Source organism: Pyrus communis, chromosome 14 (assembly GCF_963583255.1).
Source record: "Pyrus communis chromosome 14, drPyrComm1.1, whole genome shotgun sequence".
Taxonomy (NCBI): Eukaryota; Viridiplantae; Streptophyta; class Magnoliopsida; order Rosales; family Rosaceae; genus Pyrus; species Pyrus communis.
The window spans coordinates 9,108,370-9,128,246 of NC_084816.1; the positions used below are offsets into that span (position 1 = coordinate 9,108,370).

Consider the following 19,877-nt stretch of genomic DNA (forward strand, 5'->3'; position numbering starts at 1 on the left):
TTGTCAAGTTCAAGGACTAGATTTAATGTTTTTAGTTCCTCAACAATTTATTTAGTACAAGGGCATTTCAATGATCTACATAATTTTATTCTAATTCAAGTGGAATAGTAAATAGTTTATATGTAATCTGCATTATTTTTACTTTGATTTCAAACAGTTTAGTAAATAACTTTAACAAAAATTTGATTCCTACTCCACTCCAATACAATTTTTCCTTAATTCAATTCTTCGTCAAGCCATTACAAATTCGTAATTGAGCCATTAAAGATAGAGTAATGCTATCTACATGCCTTTCTCAAATTTTAACTATCAAATTGATTAAATTGAAAAAAATTAATAAAAATAAATAAAAAATAAAAATAATGCGTAATTAATACTTTCGTAAAAATAATATATGCACTGTGTGTAACTTCTTACCATACATTCTATCAAAAAACCAAAAAAAAAAAAGAAAAACTTCTTCGCATACAATAAACCCGTTCTAAAATTAAGCCCTAATATGTTTTTATGTAAATGTTGAAAAATTTTATTTTTTAAGTTATTAACTTTTTAACGCATATTTCTTTATTTGTATAAAGACATATGGTACACCATCTCGTATGTCGATCACACTAAAAAATCTCGAACACTGACAACACCCACGCACCGTCTCACTTAAAAATAAAACTTTAAAGCCTTTCTGACACACCTCAGCTGGCAGGCTGGCCCCCTGCTGTCACGATTAAACTTGTCTGTCCCTTCCCCTCTGACAGTTCATTTTCCCGCCTTTTCTCACCCTTCAATAATTCTATTCCTAAAATAATTTAAGCTTTCCCACCTTTTCATATTTTCAGCTTTTTTTTGCACTTCATGTGTTTTAGGTTAGAAAACTAATATTCTTTTGAATTTTAAAATATTATAAAAATTTCAAAAAACAGACATATTTATTCCACACATGTAATATACTGCAGAGTATTCCTTGACTTTCGAACGAAATGCTAAAATATTTGAAAATTTTGCTTCATATGAAGTCAAAATATATGCTAATTACGAGAGAATATAAAACTATATGATTGTAGACTTTCAAGTTGGTGTATATATGTCATTAATGCTCAACTTGTCACGTGAGCCATGATGCACTTTGTTGGACACTATTTATTTGTGAACATTTGCCAGTTAATTTTCAGAATTAACAAGTAGTACAAAAGTTAGTCTAACTTTCAATTTCTCTTAGATGAAATATTGAAGCACTTCAACATGTGCAGCTTGATCATGTTGAACTGGACTGTGAATAGTGTCGATTGAAGCCTTGTTATCACAATGCAACTTCATTGGTTTTCGTTGTTTAAAGCCTAAACCTGAAAGTAAATTCTAAATCCACATCTCACAAATGCTGTGAGACATACTTTATTTTTGTCTCAACGCAATATTCTTGAAATAATATTCTATTTCTCGCATCGTCAGGTGATAAGATTGCCTCTAACAAATGTAAAATAACCTGAACTTGAACGTCTGTCAATGATACAACCTGCTCAATTTGTACTTGTATACCCAGAAGCATCCCAAGTGACCATGATACAACACACTACAATGCTCAATACTAAGAGCATGCATGAACCGACTATCTACACTTACTGCATATATATGCAATATCCTGTCTGGTATGTGCCAAATATATTAACCTTCCAACAAGGCGGTGGTACCATTCCTTGTTGGTGGTTGTTTGATCTTCTTGCTCACACAACTTGTGATTCATCTCTAAAAGTGTATCAGCAAGTTCCAAGCAAGCATTCCAATCTTAATTAGCATTTCCATCACGTATTTTCGTTGAGATAGGAAAATACTTTCGGTGATCTGAACACTTCGATCCCCAAGAAATACTTTAGGGGACCAAGGGCTTTCATCTCAAACACTTGGGACAAGTATGTTTGTAGTAAAGCTCTTTCTTGAGGATCATCCATTGTCATCATCATGTCATTTACATAAACAACCAATGCAGTGATTTTACCTTTCTTACAATTCAAGAATAATGTATAGTCAAAATTGCTTTGTCTATACCAAAACGCCTTCCTTAACTTCGTGAATTTGCCAAACGATGCTCGAGGAGATTATTTCAGGCCTTAAAAGAGGACTGGTTTAGTTTGCACACTTGATTCTTAGAAGGCATATTACATCCTGGTGAGATCCATATAAACTTCTTCTATCAGGTCTCCATGCAAGAATGCATTATTCACATCAATTTAATAGAGCGATCAATCCAAATTTGCAGCATGAGATATAAGAACTCTAATAGCATTAATTTTAGCAACTGAAGCAAATGTTTCCTGGTAATCAATTTCATATTTTGTGTGTAATTTCATTATTAACCCGACTTTGTACCGTTCAATTGATACTTTAGTTTGACTGTATAAGCCCATCTGCATCCAACTGTTCTTTCTTTTTTTTTTTTTTTTTTTTTTTTTGCCCCTATGGAAGGGGATGTTGGGTTTCCGAGCCTATTATTGAGGCTTAATTTAATTCGTATAATTAACTACATAATGAAAAAATAATAATAACACGCAATATGTTATCTTAATTATGATTGGATCATCCCTATGTTTGCAATCTACCATAAATATCATAAGATTAGACCACTAAAAATAAAAAGAATTTTAAAAAATTGGTGTTTTATGTACATTTCACTATTTAAAAATTGGACTTTATACAGTATTGTTTCTTGTAATATTTAAAAAACTTAATTATCCTCTAACTCCTCCTCCACCACCACCACCTCGCCTGTAAGATTCGTGGGTCCCACCTCGCCAGTTAAAAAAATATTTCTCTCTGTTCTCCACTACAAAACATGCCGAGCGCATCCTTCGGCAGACTATTTCTCCTCCTCTAAATTCCAATAGTCCACGCGTCGTTGTGTCATTGGCTCGAAACCCTCGACCTCCTGTGGGACCTGGCCAGCTTGGCAGTCAAAGCAGAAAGAACGTTCCACGTGGCGTCGCCTTCATGAACCCGGTCACTGAACAGTAGGGCCCCCCGAACACGCGGGTCCCGCAGGTATTTTTGAATGGAAGTCAAGTTGGTCGCCGCCACATGTTCGAGTATTTCCGCCAGCTTCCCAACGTCCTTCTCCGCGACGTTCACCGATATGTCCGCCCACGGAACGACGTCGTCGAACGGCAACCGAATCCCGTCGGCTATGATCACCGGCACGCAGCCCAAAGCGACTGATTCAACCAGCCTCGGACTCCACGGGGCCCACCCCAGAGGACACAGACAAAACTTCGACCGCGCGATCTCTGATTGGTAACCGGCAAACCGGTGCCTCTGCAGGTAAAACCGCCGGTCGCCGTTATACTTCCGCCACAGCTCCGTCCTCACCCGCCTTAAACAAAACCAAGGGCAAATCAGTAAATTTTTGAGAAAAACTAATGATTAATGCTCTGATTAGTCGATTTACTTTTGTAATTATTAAACAATTATTACTTGCTGTAGAATCGGCCGCTGATGTTCTTGGGGTGGACCTCCATCTTCCCCCGGAAAAAGGCGAAGATGTCCCTCCGGCCGGTGATCGGAGACTTCTCCAGCGTCGCCCGTACTTTTTCCGGCGAGACGTACGGCGGAATGACCACGTTCTCTACCTCTTGACACGGGTGGTGATGCTTCACGCCAAACGTCTGCAACAAGATCGAGTTCTTCAAAAATCCCGGTATCCCATCCGAAATCGCCACGTCCTCCTGAGAAAACGCGAAGCCAGACAACGTTATAAAAAATCCAGAAACCAGAAGAAAACAAAAACAAAAACGTTTTTTGAATTCTCCTTTTTATTTTTTGGGAGGCTCCGAAATTAATTACCATGGTGTGGAAGCAGGAGCCGAAGTCGTGGGCGGCGACGAAGACGTGATCGGCGCCGTGGGACCGATCCCAGAACGGGTATTCCACCCGGACGTAGTCAATGGCGGAGGCAATGAGGGAGCGGGCGTGGCCTATCGCCGGGAAGCCATTGATGGTGCTGAAGTTGCAGGACACGTAGACGGGGACGAAGAAGAAGTCGGCTTCGTAGGGGTCAACGGTCAACGCGTCGCTGGTGAGCAGGGCCCGGTGAATGGCGACCTCGGAGGCGAACAGGTGGGTGCTGCACCGCTCGTTTTTGAGCCAATCCGTGTTGTATTTCGGTGGCAAATCGTAAACGTAAATCTTCATTCCGTCGAACAATGCCCCTGAAATAATAGCACGAACACATCAGAAACTAAAAATTAGTCAAATTTATAAAAAAATTGGAAAAATTAAATCATGGGTTTTGTTACTCGGACCTTGTTGTGTTGTGTTGTTAATGGCCGTGGATTCGAAGAGAGCGCGGGACGCGAAGGTGGAGAAATGGGTTGTGGAGAGGGAGGTGGTGGGTTTGTTTTGTTGTTCGTTGTGATTGCTGATGAGGAAGGAGCCGAAGAAGTAGAGGGAGAGAGAGAGCCACAGGACCCATTTACAATATCTGTAAAAGAAGCTCTTTTTTTCCAATCGGGGGACTAATCTTCCGCCATTTTTGGTGGTGGGCAGGAGCTTCATCCTGACATAGAAGCCGTTGGCTCTTGGGGCTCTCTTGATCTTCTGCTGCTGCTGGTGCTCCACCATCGCATTAAAACACCCAGAAAAGATGGAACCTTTGATGTGAAAAAATGGTGAGCAAATGGAAGGGTTTTAGCGGTTGGGAGAGGGCTTTCGGTTCTTGGTCCGGTGATGAAGTGGAAACGAAGGAATAATGATGGGATGGGGAGATTATAGTGGGTTTGTTGGCGTATCGTTTTTGGAATTGGACCTTGAAGAAAAATAAAAAAATAAAGGGAAAAGTTCAAACCTTTGAGAATAATTGGAATAAAAATTCAAAATAACAAAATAAAAATAAAGAACAAATTATGGGGTGTGTGGAGTTGGAGACAGGGATCAGAGAGGAAGAGATGGCTTTCAGGGGTTCACATGGTGGAAGAAGAGCAGAAGAATGGACCTCGGCTATGGTCGCGGTGTGTAATGAAATCCTTCATTTCTTTCTTTGGTTGCCAGGTCAAATGACGAAATTGCCCTCCGTTTTGCGTCCTCAAAACTTGGACGCCACAGTTTTGACTTGTGCTGTGTTGTGGATGTTTTGTTTTTTTTTTTTTTTTTTCTCCAGTGTCATCCGATAATCCAGTCTGTAAGCATCTGTTGAATTACCGTTATCAACAACCCTATTCCTTAGGTTAAGCAGTTTAGGCTCATCCTCTATAGTGCATTGTCTCGAGAAACAAACGGATGGGACGTTCAGTTAAAGAAGAAGAATTTACATCGAACGAGTTTATTTATAATCCGGTGATACAGTATTATTGTAAAGTTTTCTTTTAAAGAGCATCGGATTATGGAATGCTTTAAGGTCAAATTTTGGAGAATATGTTGAGGTTGGAAAAGTTTGATAACGTGTACGCATTGAAAAAGAGCCATTTTTGGGCAAAATGGAGCACTTGAAAAAGTAGCTTTGAAAGCTTACAATGTTGTGGAGGCTTGCAAATGTGTTAAATATGAAATCTAGGATGGAATATGAGAGTGCCACAAAAATCATTAAAAATTGGGATACCATGTAATTTTTACATAATTAATCAACCATTCCAAAGCCAAAGGAGGTTGGTGGTGGTGATGTTAATATTTTTAACCACAAGTTTTATGAGCATTTGTTAAGGATGAAGAGATTTTTTAGTGTGCTCCGAACACGAAACGGGATATCATATGTCATTATGTAATTTGAGGAAATTTTTTTTTCTTACAAGTGCTCCTCTAATTGTATTATGATATGTGATGTTTTGTTCCATGTTTCAGACACGCTGAAAAATCTCTCACTAACAATTGCTAAGCCTGCTCTTGTAATGGTGGGAAAAATATTTATTGAGAAAAAAAAAAATCCATGGATGAACTTTAGTCCCAAAGATGATTTATGAATGAAGGAATGGTTGGTGCACTACATATTAAGATCAAGCATTAAATTAAAACCGACTTTTCCTTGGCCTTTTTTAATTTTTTTTTAAATTTTGGAACAGAGACCATTTGATTGAAAAAGATACAACAAGGACAGGGGCCCCAAACAAGACTTGAGAAACCCAACAGCAAATTAAGACTCTCCTACAAAGAGAACAAGGTCCTAAGGTTGGACAATGAAGACCAAGAGCGAAGCTCGACTCACCACCCAAAGGACTAAAACCCCATAAGGCGTTAGTGAGAACATGGAAGGCCGTCGATGGAAAGGACATGAACCAGATGGGGGTCTGGGAACCCAGACTTCCCGCCACATCCTTTTTTTTCTTTTGCTTGTTTGGAATTTTGAGCACGCCGGTTTACACCATGCATTACTTTAATGGAAAATTCTACAGGCTCATATGAAAATCAAACTGTAATATAATACTAAGTTGTTATTGCTTGAATTCTAAACCAAAGGGCGCCCACCCCTATTCATAAATTTATATGATAGAGTTTTGTTGTGGCTAAAAAGAATAAATCAAATCTAAAGCTCCTATCCAGCATGCTGGTCATTCATGCATACATTCTTCTCATTATTTCACATATTTCATATGAAGCCATCTCCGCAAGATATTTTTCAAAACGTCTCAGACATATATGATATATTAAATGTCATTATACAAGTGCAGAAATATTTTAAAAATAAAACTTCATCTACTTTTATAATGACAAGTCGTATATCACTTCATGTTCCGTTGTATAACAAAATTTCTCCATCGTCACCATCTTTAATTAAATGTTACACTGCAACATATAGCCCACATACTACATCACTCCATCTCCTACTTTCAATAACTGACGTGACACAAATTAAAAAAGAAAGATCATTTTTACACATTCTTTTTTATCTTCAAATTTAATAAATTAAATAAAAACAACGAATAAAATTCGTGCACATCAAGCTGCCAAGCTGTGGGCCCGAAATTTGGTTAGAAAAGACAAAAAAAATAGATGAAAACGAACTAAAAATGCAGCAACATAATCGTATCCTAAAGAATATTCAATAACAAAATTATGGCATATTTGAATAGAGGATTAGGTCAAGTCCTAATAAAAAAGTTGGTAGTTTAGTGCCATAATACTCATTAATTATGCATATTACTTGTGTGAGTTGCCAAACCACACTCCTAATTGGTTTCAAGGGGCCTTCAAGTTGCTATCATTCAAGTGCTTAGTGGGTTTACCACATACGTAAGGAAGCAGCATAACAACATTTTGGAGAATTTACACGACACCTACCATTCGATGGAAAAATAACTCAAATTTACAGCAAGGGCAAAAGTCTTCCTTCCTTATTAATGTTGTGTGACTTCGTTGTATAAACATTGTAATTAGAACAATTTATTATTCTCTTTATCATCATCAACTAGAGACCATTTATAGAAATTTATTCGATTTGGAGTGTGTTTAACTATCTATATGTGTTAAAAAAAAAATCTCGGTTATAGTTATAAGTAGCATCCTCGTGACGAACCGACAGTTTGTTTAATTGGTCTCTATATCACATGAATTTTTCTAAAGATGATTTTTGGAGAATTATAAAGAGAATGAATAACTTCAGGTATGACATTTATATAGTGATGATTCCAATTATGTTATTTACACAGTCACATGATGTCATCATAATGAACGATTGAACAGTTCCAATTATGACATTTGTACCCATAATTTTGTTCTTTTGGGCAACTGTCTAAAGTTTGCTGTCTTTTGTTTTTTTGTTTTTAATTAAGGAAAGTGGATGCTGTCTTAAGTTGGGTTAAAGAAAATGGGATGCTGTCTTTTGTTTTTTATTTTTAAATTAAGGAAAGGCCTTCGAAAATGAGGGCAGCATAGAATATAATCTCGGCCTGTGAATGCATAATTTGGTGGAGGCTTTCCAAAACAGTGAAAGATATTGTGTTAGTCAAAAGTTTGGCTAAAAAAGGATACAAACCATTCGTGTAGCAAACAACTGGTCCACTTAGTTTTGTTAAGTAATGAGATGGAAAAACGTCTACCTTGCTTCCTCATCATATATACTTGCTTTGGGCTTAATATAATTTTTAAAGAGAAGTTTGGAGTATTTCTTCTTTAATATTGGCATATTTGAATTAAGGATTTGTGAGTATTGATTCTTAAACTCGGCATAATGTGAGCAATGAACAAAAGGATCATCATGTATATAAGAGTTTTAGGCTTAGTATAGTATTATTGCTCATATTGCTCAAATATATGATGATCTTTTTGAATAACTTCGTTAGAATTTCTATTTCTTACTTCCCCTTGAAAGCCCTTGTTTTGGACAAACTGATCATTGCTTCAGATTGTAACAAATTCAGGGACTAAGGATTCAATTGAATCGAAATTCAGAGATTGATGTTTTAATTTTCTCAATTTCCAAATAAATGCCCATAAATTGGTTACAATCCATTATTTTACTGTTAGCTACGAGCTAGGACTTTTTACTATAAATAAACACGAGTGTTTAGAAAGAAGAAAAAAAGTGCGGGAATCTTTTTTTTGTTGTTGGAGTTGTTGAACCTAAAAATTACAATGCCTACGTATTGTGGATACCGAGTAATTATGAGCTAAGTACGTCTTTCTTGTGAATGAGAGCGTGCCAACTCGCAATCAAGCTCGAAAGGTCGAGTAGAGTAAATGTGGTGGCAGTAGTCTCAAATGCGTTGCTGACTTCTGTACTCAAGTGATTACATTCGAAGAAGGAACATGTCTCAGCTTTGGGTTCTAGAACGTGAAGAAAAGGTTGCCTAGATCACTGCGAAGTTCAGGATCTCATGCACTAGGTTCGGCTACCTCGACTATATTCATGAGAATATAGGTACACCGAATCGGTATCAGGTTGTAGGGACATAGGCACTCAAAGGAGAGCTTTTTGATGATGAAAGTAGTTCGGCTGTCTGAATGCCGAATTGCAAGATGCACCAGAGAGTAACCAATCATAAAACACTTCACTTCGCTAAGAAGTTGATGAAGTGACCTCTTCGGTGACAAAGTTGGAAACTCTTCACTGGCCTAGCCTTGGATAGATAACCAACCAACTAGAAGCAGTGTTGTTCACTTGTTCAAATTGAAGGTGCTCCTAATCGCTTGGTTCTAAGACTCTAGTGTTGTTCACTTAATCAAACTGAAGGTATCGCTGGTTAGTCTAAACTAAAGATGTGTTGGCGTAAGTGGTTATGATAGTTAGTATTTTTCTCAGAAAATGTGAGAAGGGTTTCCCATAGCGAGGGCTTTCGCGTAGAGCATTTGAGTTGTTTATTGCAGGGGACTTTAAGGTTGCAGAGTTTCTTCTCTCTACAAGTGAGGCATCTGTGATAAACAAGCTTGTCGAGGTATAGTCCTAATGGGATTGTGTTGGCTCGGCATTCGCTCAAATCTCCTTTATCCTCTCTTAGTCGAAACCTCATCTTCATCCAATCTCGGCTTCTTTGATTCTCGTCATGAATCTGAACCTAGTCCTATTACGGGATTCATTCATCTTTATATGAATATGCAAGTATTTTGATCCTTAGGATAATTCACATTTGTCCATGGATCAATTCGATCTCTAGCAATCAATTCATATAGGACTCGACCGAACCACCCACGCTTGATCAATACAGTTCTTTCTTCATAAGAACTCAGTCGATCCTATTTATGGGCCAAAAGCTTACTGGCTTAAAGGACACATACTGGGGTGAGAACTGTAGTCCTCAGGTCAGCTCATCTCGGCCCAAGTTGTTATTTTAGGGCCAAATAGGAGTACATTTGAGATTGCAAATATATGTAGGAAATCATTTACTGGTCCCACAAGTTCTTTTCAGTTCTAAAGAGTAATGCTATAGAGACTAAATTTGTAAACCAAATTTTGTAAACTAAATGACATGGAAGTTGATGATTGGATTATTACTTAAATGTTGATAAACGTTTTCATTTTCTATTGGTGACACATCATTTAGTTTATAACTTTAATCTACAAATTTAGTCTCCTTAGCATTACTCAGTTCTAAATGTTTTTGCATGCTCTTGGCCAGTTAGATAGCATAACAATCTAGTTGGAAAATAATGAGATAAATGATTAAGTTTTGGTTTGGAGTTTAGATATGAGTATTGTTAATATGGTGGTGTAATTATGTACTCATGACCATTTAAGTGCAACCATGCAAAATTTTTTTTTTCCCTTCTTCCTGAAAAAAATGGCAGTGATATAAAAGGATGACAATTTTTGCAGGGGCACCTAAGTTTAGACATCTGATTAAGTCAATTTAAATTTATCTCTATACGGCAGATCCTAAGTCCCAATCTTTCAATACGGATTATGACATTTCACCACCATAAGTTGAGTTTTTATATGGGTCAGATTGCATCTTGTTATGTTAGGCATCATACTAGCTAGGACAACATGAAAACTCCAATATCTTTAATCTCTTGTATTAGAAAACATAACACGTGATATATCATAAGTTATTTTTTCGAGTATTGGAAATTTTTTTGACTTCAAATTCTTCCTTCCGACCGCCCATTGAATACGAAATTAATGTCACAGATTAAGCATCCTTGATTGATGTTTGTAGTATAATTTTAGCTCAATCTTTGATTAAACATGACTCTTCTTTACAAACATCACGTGGTCAGGCTTGTATGACCGTCCAATGAGCTGTCATTTTAGCCAAATTTACCAAACAAACATATAGGTTTGTATGTGTTTGTGAGAGAGTCAGACTTGTAAGTACGAGGTCCTGGATTCGAATCTCGTAAAACGAGTTCGATACAAATTTATTCTCTCGCTCCTTACTGTAAATGTCTTTGTGTATATAAAAACTCTTTCAGTCCTTGACATGAGAATTGACTGATTCCTAATCACTTAACAAACAATCTGCATTTATCAACTGCCCGACGGCTTAAACATACTAACCACCGGATTAGGTTATGACAAATAAACAAAAGTTCAATTCATTGCCCCTCTCAAGCATCTCAAAAATTGTCACCATCGATCGTTGTCTAGCTTTATATAAATGGCCGCACAGCATGCATTATTGGAGTGAGAGTGCAAATATACAAAGATTTCATGAGAAATGATCAGAAAATGCCATTATATATTGTGAATCAAAGTCAGAATAAAGAGACAGAGTGGTTTTTATTAGGTTATCCCAATTTATGAGATGTTGGACTGCGTCAAAGATCTCGCTGCCCTTGTAGCCAAGTTAAATATATCTCATGAGTAAAAGAAGCAATGGGATAATGTAGTTTAGCTTGACGCTAAGTATCTGTTTACAAACTTTAAACATTGGTTTCGATTCTATGATGATCTGGTGTATTCTATATGCTTGAATTTGTAGCCGTTAATTCTTGATATTAGATTGTTAACCAGAATTTTACGGCGAAAAATATACTTGAAATTCTCCATTTACTTAAGCTAGTATTGGACAAGACAACAAAGAGAAATTTTACTCTCATTATTGTCAGTAGTTCATTCATAATTGGTGTGGATCTTAGGTATATAGTTTGTCCAATTATATGATTGAAGAGAAACTTATAGGGCATTTCCTACCATGTTGCAATGCATGCTGAAAAGATCAACCCGGTTAAGAGATAACGCGTTGAGCTCATTTTCTAGTTCTTGCCCTCTTCATGTTCGATGTGATACTAATGTTGTGGCGCATAGATTATCTAAATTAGCCTTTTGATTTTGAGCATGGTTTCTTTTCATTCGAGGAATATCCAAACTTAATCCTAGGGAAAAAAAAAAAAAAAAAAAAAAAAAACATTAACGAAAAACTTTTGGTACTGTTCACTTTAACGAAAAATTACATTTTTACACTAAAAAGTCAATATTGGTACTATTTACTTTACCCTTTATTTTATTTTTATCGTTAAAACTCAAAGTTTTCAAGTTATCTTCATTAGTTTTTCTTAAAAAAAAAAAAAAAAAAAAAAAGCGCATATGCTAATTAAGGAACATGGACCGCCAAGACAAAGGCACATGGTGCAGTACTTGTGGCGACAGGACCGTATGCCCAAATTACAAAGTGATGGAAGGAAGCTCTTATATGATTTTGGGTTTGAATTCAATCATGTTAGGGCCATGCTTCATTAGGTCATGAGGGACAGGACCGACCATTCATGTGAGTATATTTTGCTCGTACAACTATGTATTCACGGTAACGGGTGCCCATTTGAGTTAAGTCACAAATATAATAGTAAATTTGTATCGAACTCACTATTTCAACGAATTCTTAAACTCATTCAACATCTGAGGCGCTATATAAATTAATTTATATGGATTATATTATTTTATCACATGATCATTTTAATAATATTGATAAATCTCTCTTACCCATTCTAATCCTAAAGTTAGAGGTCCCATACCATTCACTAGTTATGTGGGGCCTATCCATTACCTGGAAGCGGAAAAGGATCCTCTCCGGATCCTCTTGTGGGGATCCGGAAGATTAATCAATCACGGTCGTTCATCGTATATTTTGCAGTTAGAAATCATTTTTAATTTATAGTTTAAAATTGAATATAAATAGTATCTAACGAAAACTGACCGTACAATGTACGATAAACGACCGTGATTGATGGATTCCCCGAATCCTCACAAGGAGAATCCAGAGAGGATTCTTTTCCCCTGTAAGCCATCCAGACAAAGAATTAGTGGGTCCTTTTTAGGACACCGAATTGGAACAGCCGAAACTGTTTTGGGGTCATTGGCCCTATTACCACAAGGTGTGAGCTGTACTAGCACATGTTAGCTTATATGTGACTTTGTGTGTTTGTGACATTGCAGTTCCCATGGATTTTTGGAAACTCGAAATCCGGTTTTCCTCGGGGAGATTAGAAGAGTGAAATTTTTGGAGAATTTGGAAAATAAATCGTTTGAGAATTTTGAGAAATGCGGAGGATGAGGATGGAGGAAACGAGATTCAATAGACCAAAAAAAAAGAAAAAAATTTTTATTTATTTATATAAAAAAATTAATGCCAATTGCATGCGTCATTCGCGTTTAGGTGTGGAGAAGCACACGGACACTAACTGTTTACTTAGACAGTATTTGCCTTAGCTCTAGCCCAGACAATAATTGTCTTAGCGGGATGGACTTGCTCGAAGGTTGCCTAAGCTTGAGAGGAAACTCTAGTCAGAAGACCACAAATCATAAAGAGGAAGCCATGGATCATCTCATTTAGTACCATCAAATAAACGCGCCTTTTTTTAACGATAACAGGTAAAATGCAATCACTAAGATACGTAGTCTGAATTTATAACCAATTATGTTTCCAGTTTCAAACAAATAAATAACCGATTTACAAATCAAGCTAAATTTGAGTATAAACAAAATCTGAAACTTCTGAACATTAAGAACCTGTTCCAACTTTTCGCTCCATTGATTTGTTAGGTAAATCCACCGGGCTGGGATTTCGATTCAACTGGGCCTATCCCTGCATTGGATTCTAATGTGACGAGCACTAAATCCAAGCCGAAAATGATTAAAAAGGGATGGCCCAATGAATCATGAGATTGAAATGGTCTGAACGACTTTACAATTGGGGTAAATTACACTAATTTTCTTGAGGTTTTTTTAGTTTTTCACAAAATTCCTTAAATTTGAAATATTACAATAACACTTTTTAAGGTTTTAGTTCACTTTCACAAATACTCTTTGGTCGAAAATCTATCTATAAAAAGATCAATTTACCCTTGTAATTAATTACTCAACAGAATAAAAAAACTTTTATAAAAAAAAAAAGAAAATGAAAATCAAATTAAAAATTACATTAATCATTAATAAAAACTTTTGATTTTTTAATGTTTAAGGTAACTTTTAATTTGAATTGATTTTCTTATTTATTTATAAAAGTTGTTCTTTTGTTGAGGAATTAATTATAAGGGTAAATTTTTCCATTAATAAACAGATTTTCAATCAAGGGGTATTTCTGTGAAGAATAAATTGATATGAAACTCGCCATTTATGAGATTTAAATTAAAATTTCTCACTTACAAACGAAGAAATAGTAGTTGACCGTATTAATAAGTGATTGTCTTACAACTCTTGAACGTGGTGGCTAGCTTGCTAATAGTTTATGGATTAATGTAGATTTCATACAAACACAATGATTGGTCGATCAATGTGTGGAATGTGAAGATAGAACTATATATGAAAGTAGGTTGATTAAGGTTAGTTAAGTCACATCAACATCTTATATTAATTTTTTTTTATAGAGACAATAAGACAAAAGCAATATGTAAGAGGAGGGAAGGGAATGAGGAAATTTGGAAATATAGCCATTTTGAGAACCAACTAATGATATATAGCCTACACTTTCCAATTGTGATAAAATTAACCAAAATTGAAGTTAAAAAGACTTAATTGCCCTTATGTTAAGGCATATTGAATTACTTCAACGAATAGCCGTACTCATGCAGCGGAACCTGCATTCCACTGCTTTCATGGTTTCATTCGGCCATCTTTCGTAACTTGTATGATTGCATCAACGGCAAGATTTGCAAAATCTAGACAAAGTTCAGTAAAAAACATGTTGCTTTGATCATGGGGTTGCAAAGGCGTGGAGGCACATTCCTCTCATTTCTGTTCAAAAATGCAGAAGCTCTCACACAATCCCAAAGTTAAAATACATGTAATACATTGTACGACCCCTTCTCGATTCATCCTCTTTTACTTTTTTACTTTATAAAGGAGGAGGGTTTCAGTAATTAAATCTTCCCAATGAATATTACGTCCTTTCTATCCCAATTATTACTTTTTTACTCTTTTACTTGCTGAAGTGGTACCTATTCAGAAATGCAAATATTGCTGCCGCCAATTTGCCTCTTGGCAGCATTTATCTTTTCTTTTCTCCTCTTAATCGCCACACAACCATTAACAAAAGACGGAGTCTTTCTCTAATTTTTAGATTTGGGAACTTGGGGCTAATTTTCTTGGAAAAATAGTTGGAAATTTTTTGTGAATTTTCTGGAAAATAGTTGGGAATTTTCTAGCAAAAATTGGTAGGAAATACGAGTGTTAGGACAAGGAAGTGAGAAAGCATTGTGTTGGATTGGATTTGGGAGATTTTTCGGCATGAATGATTCTTTTTTCAACCTGATGGAGCATAGTAGACGAACACCAGACCAGACTAGGAGAGAAAAGAGAGTTTTAGATTAAGGGTAATTAAGTATTTTTAACTTCAATTTTGGTTAGTTTTATGAGTGGTGATAAACCCATATCACTGTCTTATTAATTCACCCTATTTTTTAATAAAAAATATAGTATCAATTTTACCCTTTTATAAAAAGAAAAACTAATAAAAATGACATGAAAACTTTAAGTTTTAACGATAAAGATAAAATAAAAGGTAAAATGAATAGTAACAAGATTAACTTTTTAGTGTAAAAATGTGGTTTTTCATTAAAGTAAATAATACCAAAAACTTTTTGTTAAAATTTTCTTTATAAAATGACATCAAGGACTAGCACAAAAAAGAGAAAAAGAATCGCTCCTCATCATCCCTTCAGTTGAATTGAGAGATGTCGGGTCGGATTATCTTGAAAAATGCGCCCTCAATTGTGGAGAATGTGAATTTGATAATTTAACAAACTTTGATTGGAAAGGACCCAACATAACATATTCTCAAAATTTCGTTCTCATGCTCCATTTTCAAACTTGGAAAAAAACTGAAACCAAAATGACAAGAGAAGTGAGAGAATCCGCTTTGGCTCGTCTCTAATCACGCTGGCGGTCCTTTTCTTCCCTCCCATTTATTTTCTCTCCCTGGACTTCTCTCTACCTCTCTGTCACTTCTTTCTTCCTCCATCTATAACACCACCATTTCATTTCTGTTCATGTCCTCTCTCTCTCTCAAATTTCACACTCGTTTTCGAAGGTATTTAATCATTTAATTTCAGTTTTTTGCAAGTGCAAGTAGAGGAGGAAGGGATATATTATAGCAATACATTAAAGGTTATTTTAGAAATAATAGTGGGTGGGAAAATAATATTTTAATTTTTCACCTTTTTGAGATGGGTGAGATTATAATCTAGATGGAAAGACAAGATATTATGGTAGGTCTAGTAACACTCAGTTTTATAAGAATTAAAAAAGATAGGCTATATTTCATTAGGTGTTTTTGAAAATGGTTTCATTTCCGAATTTCCCAAAGAAAGGGGATGAAAATAAAAAGGGAGAGAATCTTACTCCTAATTAAGGGGGACATGTCTGTTTGTGCGGGAATGGAAAGATGTGATGAAACAACATGATCATACTACCACCCATGGATAAAGTTGATGCCGATGGGGAAACATATTTATGTGTTGCATAAATAATTAATTGACTGATAAAAGAAGGGTTGTTTTATTGGCACTCCATAATATTGTGACTACATCCCAAACTTAAAATTGTGTGTGTGTGTGTGTGTGTGTTTTTATTTTTTTTATATTTTTAATTCTAATTTTATCCTACTTCCAGTGAAGACACCTCATCTGTTCAAAACACTAAAAATCTCAAATATTATTTCACCTAACTGATATCTCTCTCACCCTCCGCCACTTCGTCAATCCACACTTGACACTTCGTTCCCTTCCTAGCCCTCCCTCCCTCCCTCCCTCCCTCCCTCTCGTTCTGCGAGGCCTTTAATAGCTTGTAGGAACTGCAATTTCAGACACCGAAATCAAGGATGTCTACTTGATGACTATGGGCACGGGAACATATGGGGAAGTGCGTCATGCATAGAAGCATTCTTTAATTGTAATTATTGGGTCATCATATGTTTGGGTGCACAAAGTAATCAAGACTATCTTCTTGTAACAATTGAAATATTAAGATCAATGGAATTTTGTTAATGGTGGTGCATGTTGTTTGGCTGTCAAGAAGGGAACATGGTGGTGCATTGGTGGGTGTTGGGTTTGTTTCACTTTATTTTTTATTTTTTATTTTTTTTATTTTTTTTTTCCTTCAGATTTAAACAAGGGGAAAAGAGAAAGTTCGACGAGAATTAAAAAAAGTGAAGTGTATTCATAAGATTGTAGGATGTTAATAAAAAAAATCTTAAAAGAATATATATTAAATTAGTTATATTAGTGAACCTCGTTATTAGTACTGAATGGAAAAACATATCAAAGCCATACGATGTATTCATGATGTCTAGTCTATATTTTTCTTAGGGTTTGCCTCATTGAAGTAACACGTGTTTGGATGAGAGACAAAAATAGAATTTGATAGTGTTCTGAGTAGTAAGTAACGATTATTGTTTCTTGAGTTTGACCTAGCTATTTATAGGAAAAAGCCCTAGCAGACAACTAGGAGGGGAGGTTGCGTAGCATACTAAGCAGTCCTTAAGAGCACTTCCATCGGAAGCAAAAGAGGCCAGCACCCAGTGGAAAAAACAAGCTCGGACTTAGCCAATCCACTCCAGCCCGTGGAATAGACTGGCACCCAGCCCAAGCCAATCTCCAGGCCAGCCTAAAATCGACTGACCAAGGGACCGGCCCGTCTGGTTTTTTGAGCTTGGCGCGTGGGCGCAAGTAGCAGACAAGAAATCAGAGGCAGGGCCTGCTGGCAGGTGCACTCAAATGTCACTCGGGCTTAGTGACGTGGCCCACTCTATACCATTGGATTTCCAATGACTAGTTTTTCTAGACCGTTGGATTTCCAACGATAAAAAAAAATTTGAATTTCACTTTTAAGCTGGACTGTCCGATCACAGATCAATGGTCCACGTTTTTCCCCCAAAAATAAAATAAAAAAGGGCCTAACGGTCAGAATTATGACCGTTGGCCACGTGGCAGCTCGTTGGTTGTTGGATTTGAATATTTTTCAAATCCAACGGTCCAAATTAATTAACAACATTAAAATTTATTAAAAATTATGATTTTTTTTTTAAAATACAGAAAAAATTTAAAAATTATTTATTATTTTATAAAAAATTAATAATATTTTAAATGGGCTGGGTGCCAGCACATTTTGTAGGGGTGGAGATCGTTTGTGCCAGCGCATTATTTTAGGGGTGGAGATGCTTTGGCCTATTACTATTCATTGGGGTCTATTACTGTTCACTGAGTGGATAAATGGGCTGGGTGCTGACGCAAAGTCTTTAGGGGTGGAATTGCTCTAATGATGTAGGTTAGTCTTTACAGTCTTGCCAGTCATAGTTCTGAAGGTCATTATTGGTTAAAACACAGTTCCACCGGACACTCAAGAAGAGACTACGGAGAGTTGGTGCCCTACCATCACTAGACCAGACATGCCCAATAGCAGGCGGCCCAAAGAGTTCATGATCCGTTCGTGACATAAAAACCCAATTACTTTAGAGTAGATTGCGTCATATTCCTTAGGGACTAATTTGTGGTATACTCACAATGTCAAAGGTAGACCCGTCATATAAAACATATAGTTCACATATCATTCTCCTATTAAATATGATTAGTTTATGTCTCCACAAACACTACTTTCCTTGTTCATATTAAAACCCGTGACGAATTATTCCTAGGATATGTTATAAAGATATACACTCCTATACTCCTCGTGATGAAAAATATATTTGGATGAAGCCAATGACCCAATCTTCTCAGATTCATTTCATGCGTCTTTTTTCCTCCACAGATTTTTATTTTGTGAGTCACGAGGGTTGCCTATGATTGACATGGTTGTGGGTTGTGACCTAATTAAGCAATAAAAAATCTTATATGGCTATGTTGTTCTGGAGAGTTGGATTGATATCAGCTCCAGATATGGTGGAGATAGTGTGTTTCTTCACAAGAGATTTTAATTTGAAATAGATCAGTTCAGAAAACGAATATCTTTGAAGGAAACTCAAGAGTCTTTACAGTGGCTAAAGATGGCCCTCAAGAATATTTTGATAACTTTTTTAGATTTGCCATCGAAGATTCAAAATAACCACCCAAGCTGGACAATTTGCAATGCCAATGACCCCAAGAATTATTTTGGTGGAGATAGTGCTCCTAATAAGTCAACTACACAAACCAATGAACTGGAGGGATACTTTTATTTCATCAAATTTATATCACGTCTCAATCGTTTATTAGATAAATAGTATTATTTTTTGAACTCGTGGTAAATAGTTATTAGAGAGTAACGTCATTGAGATTAAATATTGGTTGTATAATAAAATATATTCATGAATTGTGAATTTGAAATGTCCTATTTGGACACCCAAACCAGCGTAAAATGATGCAGTACTTGCCTTTCATAGAAATTAGTTTAGAGTTTAGAGTTAAAACATTTTTAGTTTATAGATTACATTGAAAAGGCAATAGATGTTTACATGATAGGAAACTACCACGGTAGTATACATCAGCAAACGGTGTGTATATGACATATCAATTAATGAGTTGGTCTCATTGGATGTTGATCATATGACCTCTCTAACATTACTAAAAAAATTTGTATGTAAACTAAAATCGATGTAATTTAACACAGAAAATAGAAGTACAAGATCCAAAGTTAACGATGCAATAAAGGGGGGATTTTATAAGGTAATACAAATATATTAAGAAATCATTAACAATATATATAGAACAAACGTGCCAAACGTAACCAAGAAGTCACACACGCTAAAAAGACTATGTGATTTCAAAATTACAAACTTGTCCTGAATACAATATAATATTGCTTTAGAGGTTAAATTATGTGGATTCTATGGTTGCAACCTAATGACTGACAAAGGAATGTATCAAGGGTAAGTAGTAGCATATGATGAAGCTTTCATGTCCCCCTCAGTTCAAGTATTTCAGTGTTGGGAACTTGGTCATTTTCTGCACTCATTATTTGCAGAAGAATCTTACTCTAAATGTGGAACAGATTTTCATGGTGGTGGGCGAGACACGCAAGAAATGTGGCTTATTGCAGGTCAACATTATATTTATAGGTGGATATT

At 36.0% G+C, this 19,877-nt stretch overlaps 1 protein-coding gene across 1 annotated transcript; it reads right to left on the reverse strand.

The window, feature by feature from the left end:
- Positions 1-2,644: 2,644 nt before the first annotated feature.
- Positions 2,645-4,968, reverse strand: LOC137716331 (probable glucuronoxylan glucuronosyltransferase IRX7). The gene is made up of 4 exons (XM_068455770.1): positions 4,284-4,968; positions 3,826-4,190; positions 3,457-3,707; positions 2,645-3,355 (listed from the first exon to the last, which is right to left on the reverse strand). Exons 1-4 carry the CDS (start codon positions 4,600-4,602, stop codon positions 2,890-2,892), a joined length of 1,401 nt encoding a protein of 466 aa, XP_068311871.1. The 5' UTR covers positions 4,603-4,968; the 3' UTR covers positions 2,645-2,889.
- Between the last annotated feature and the right edge of the window lie 14,909 nt (positions 4,969-19,877).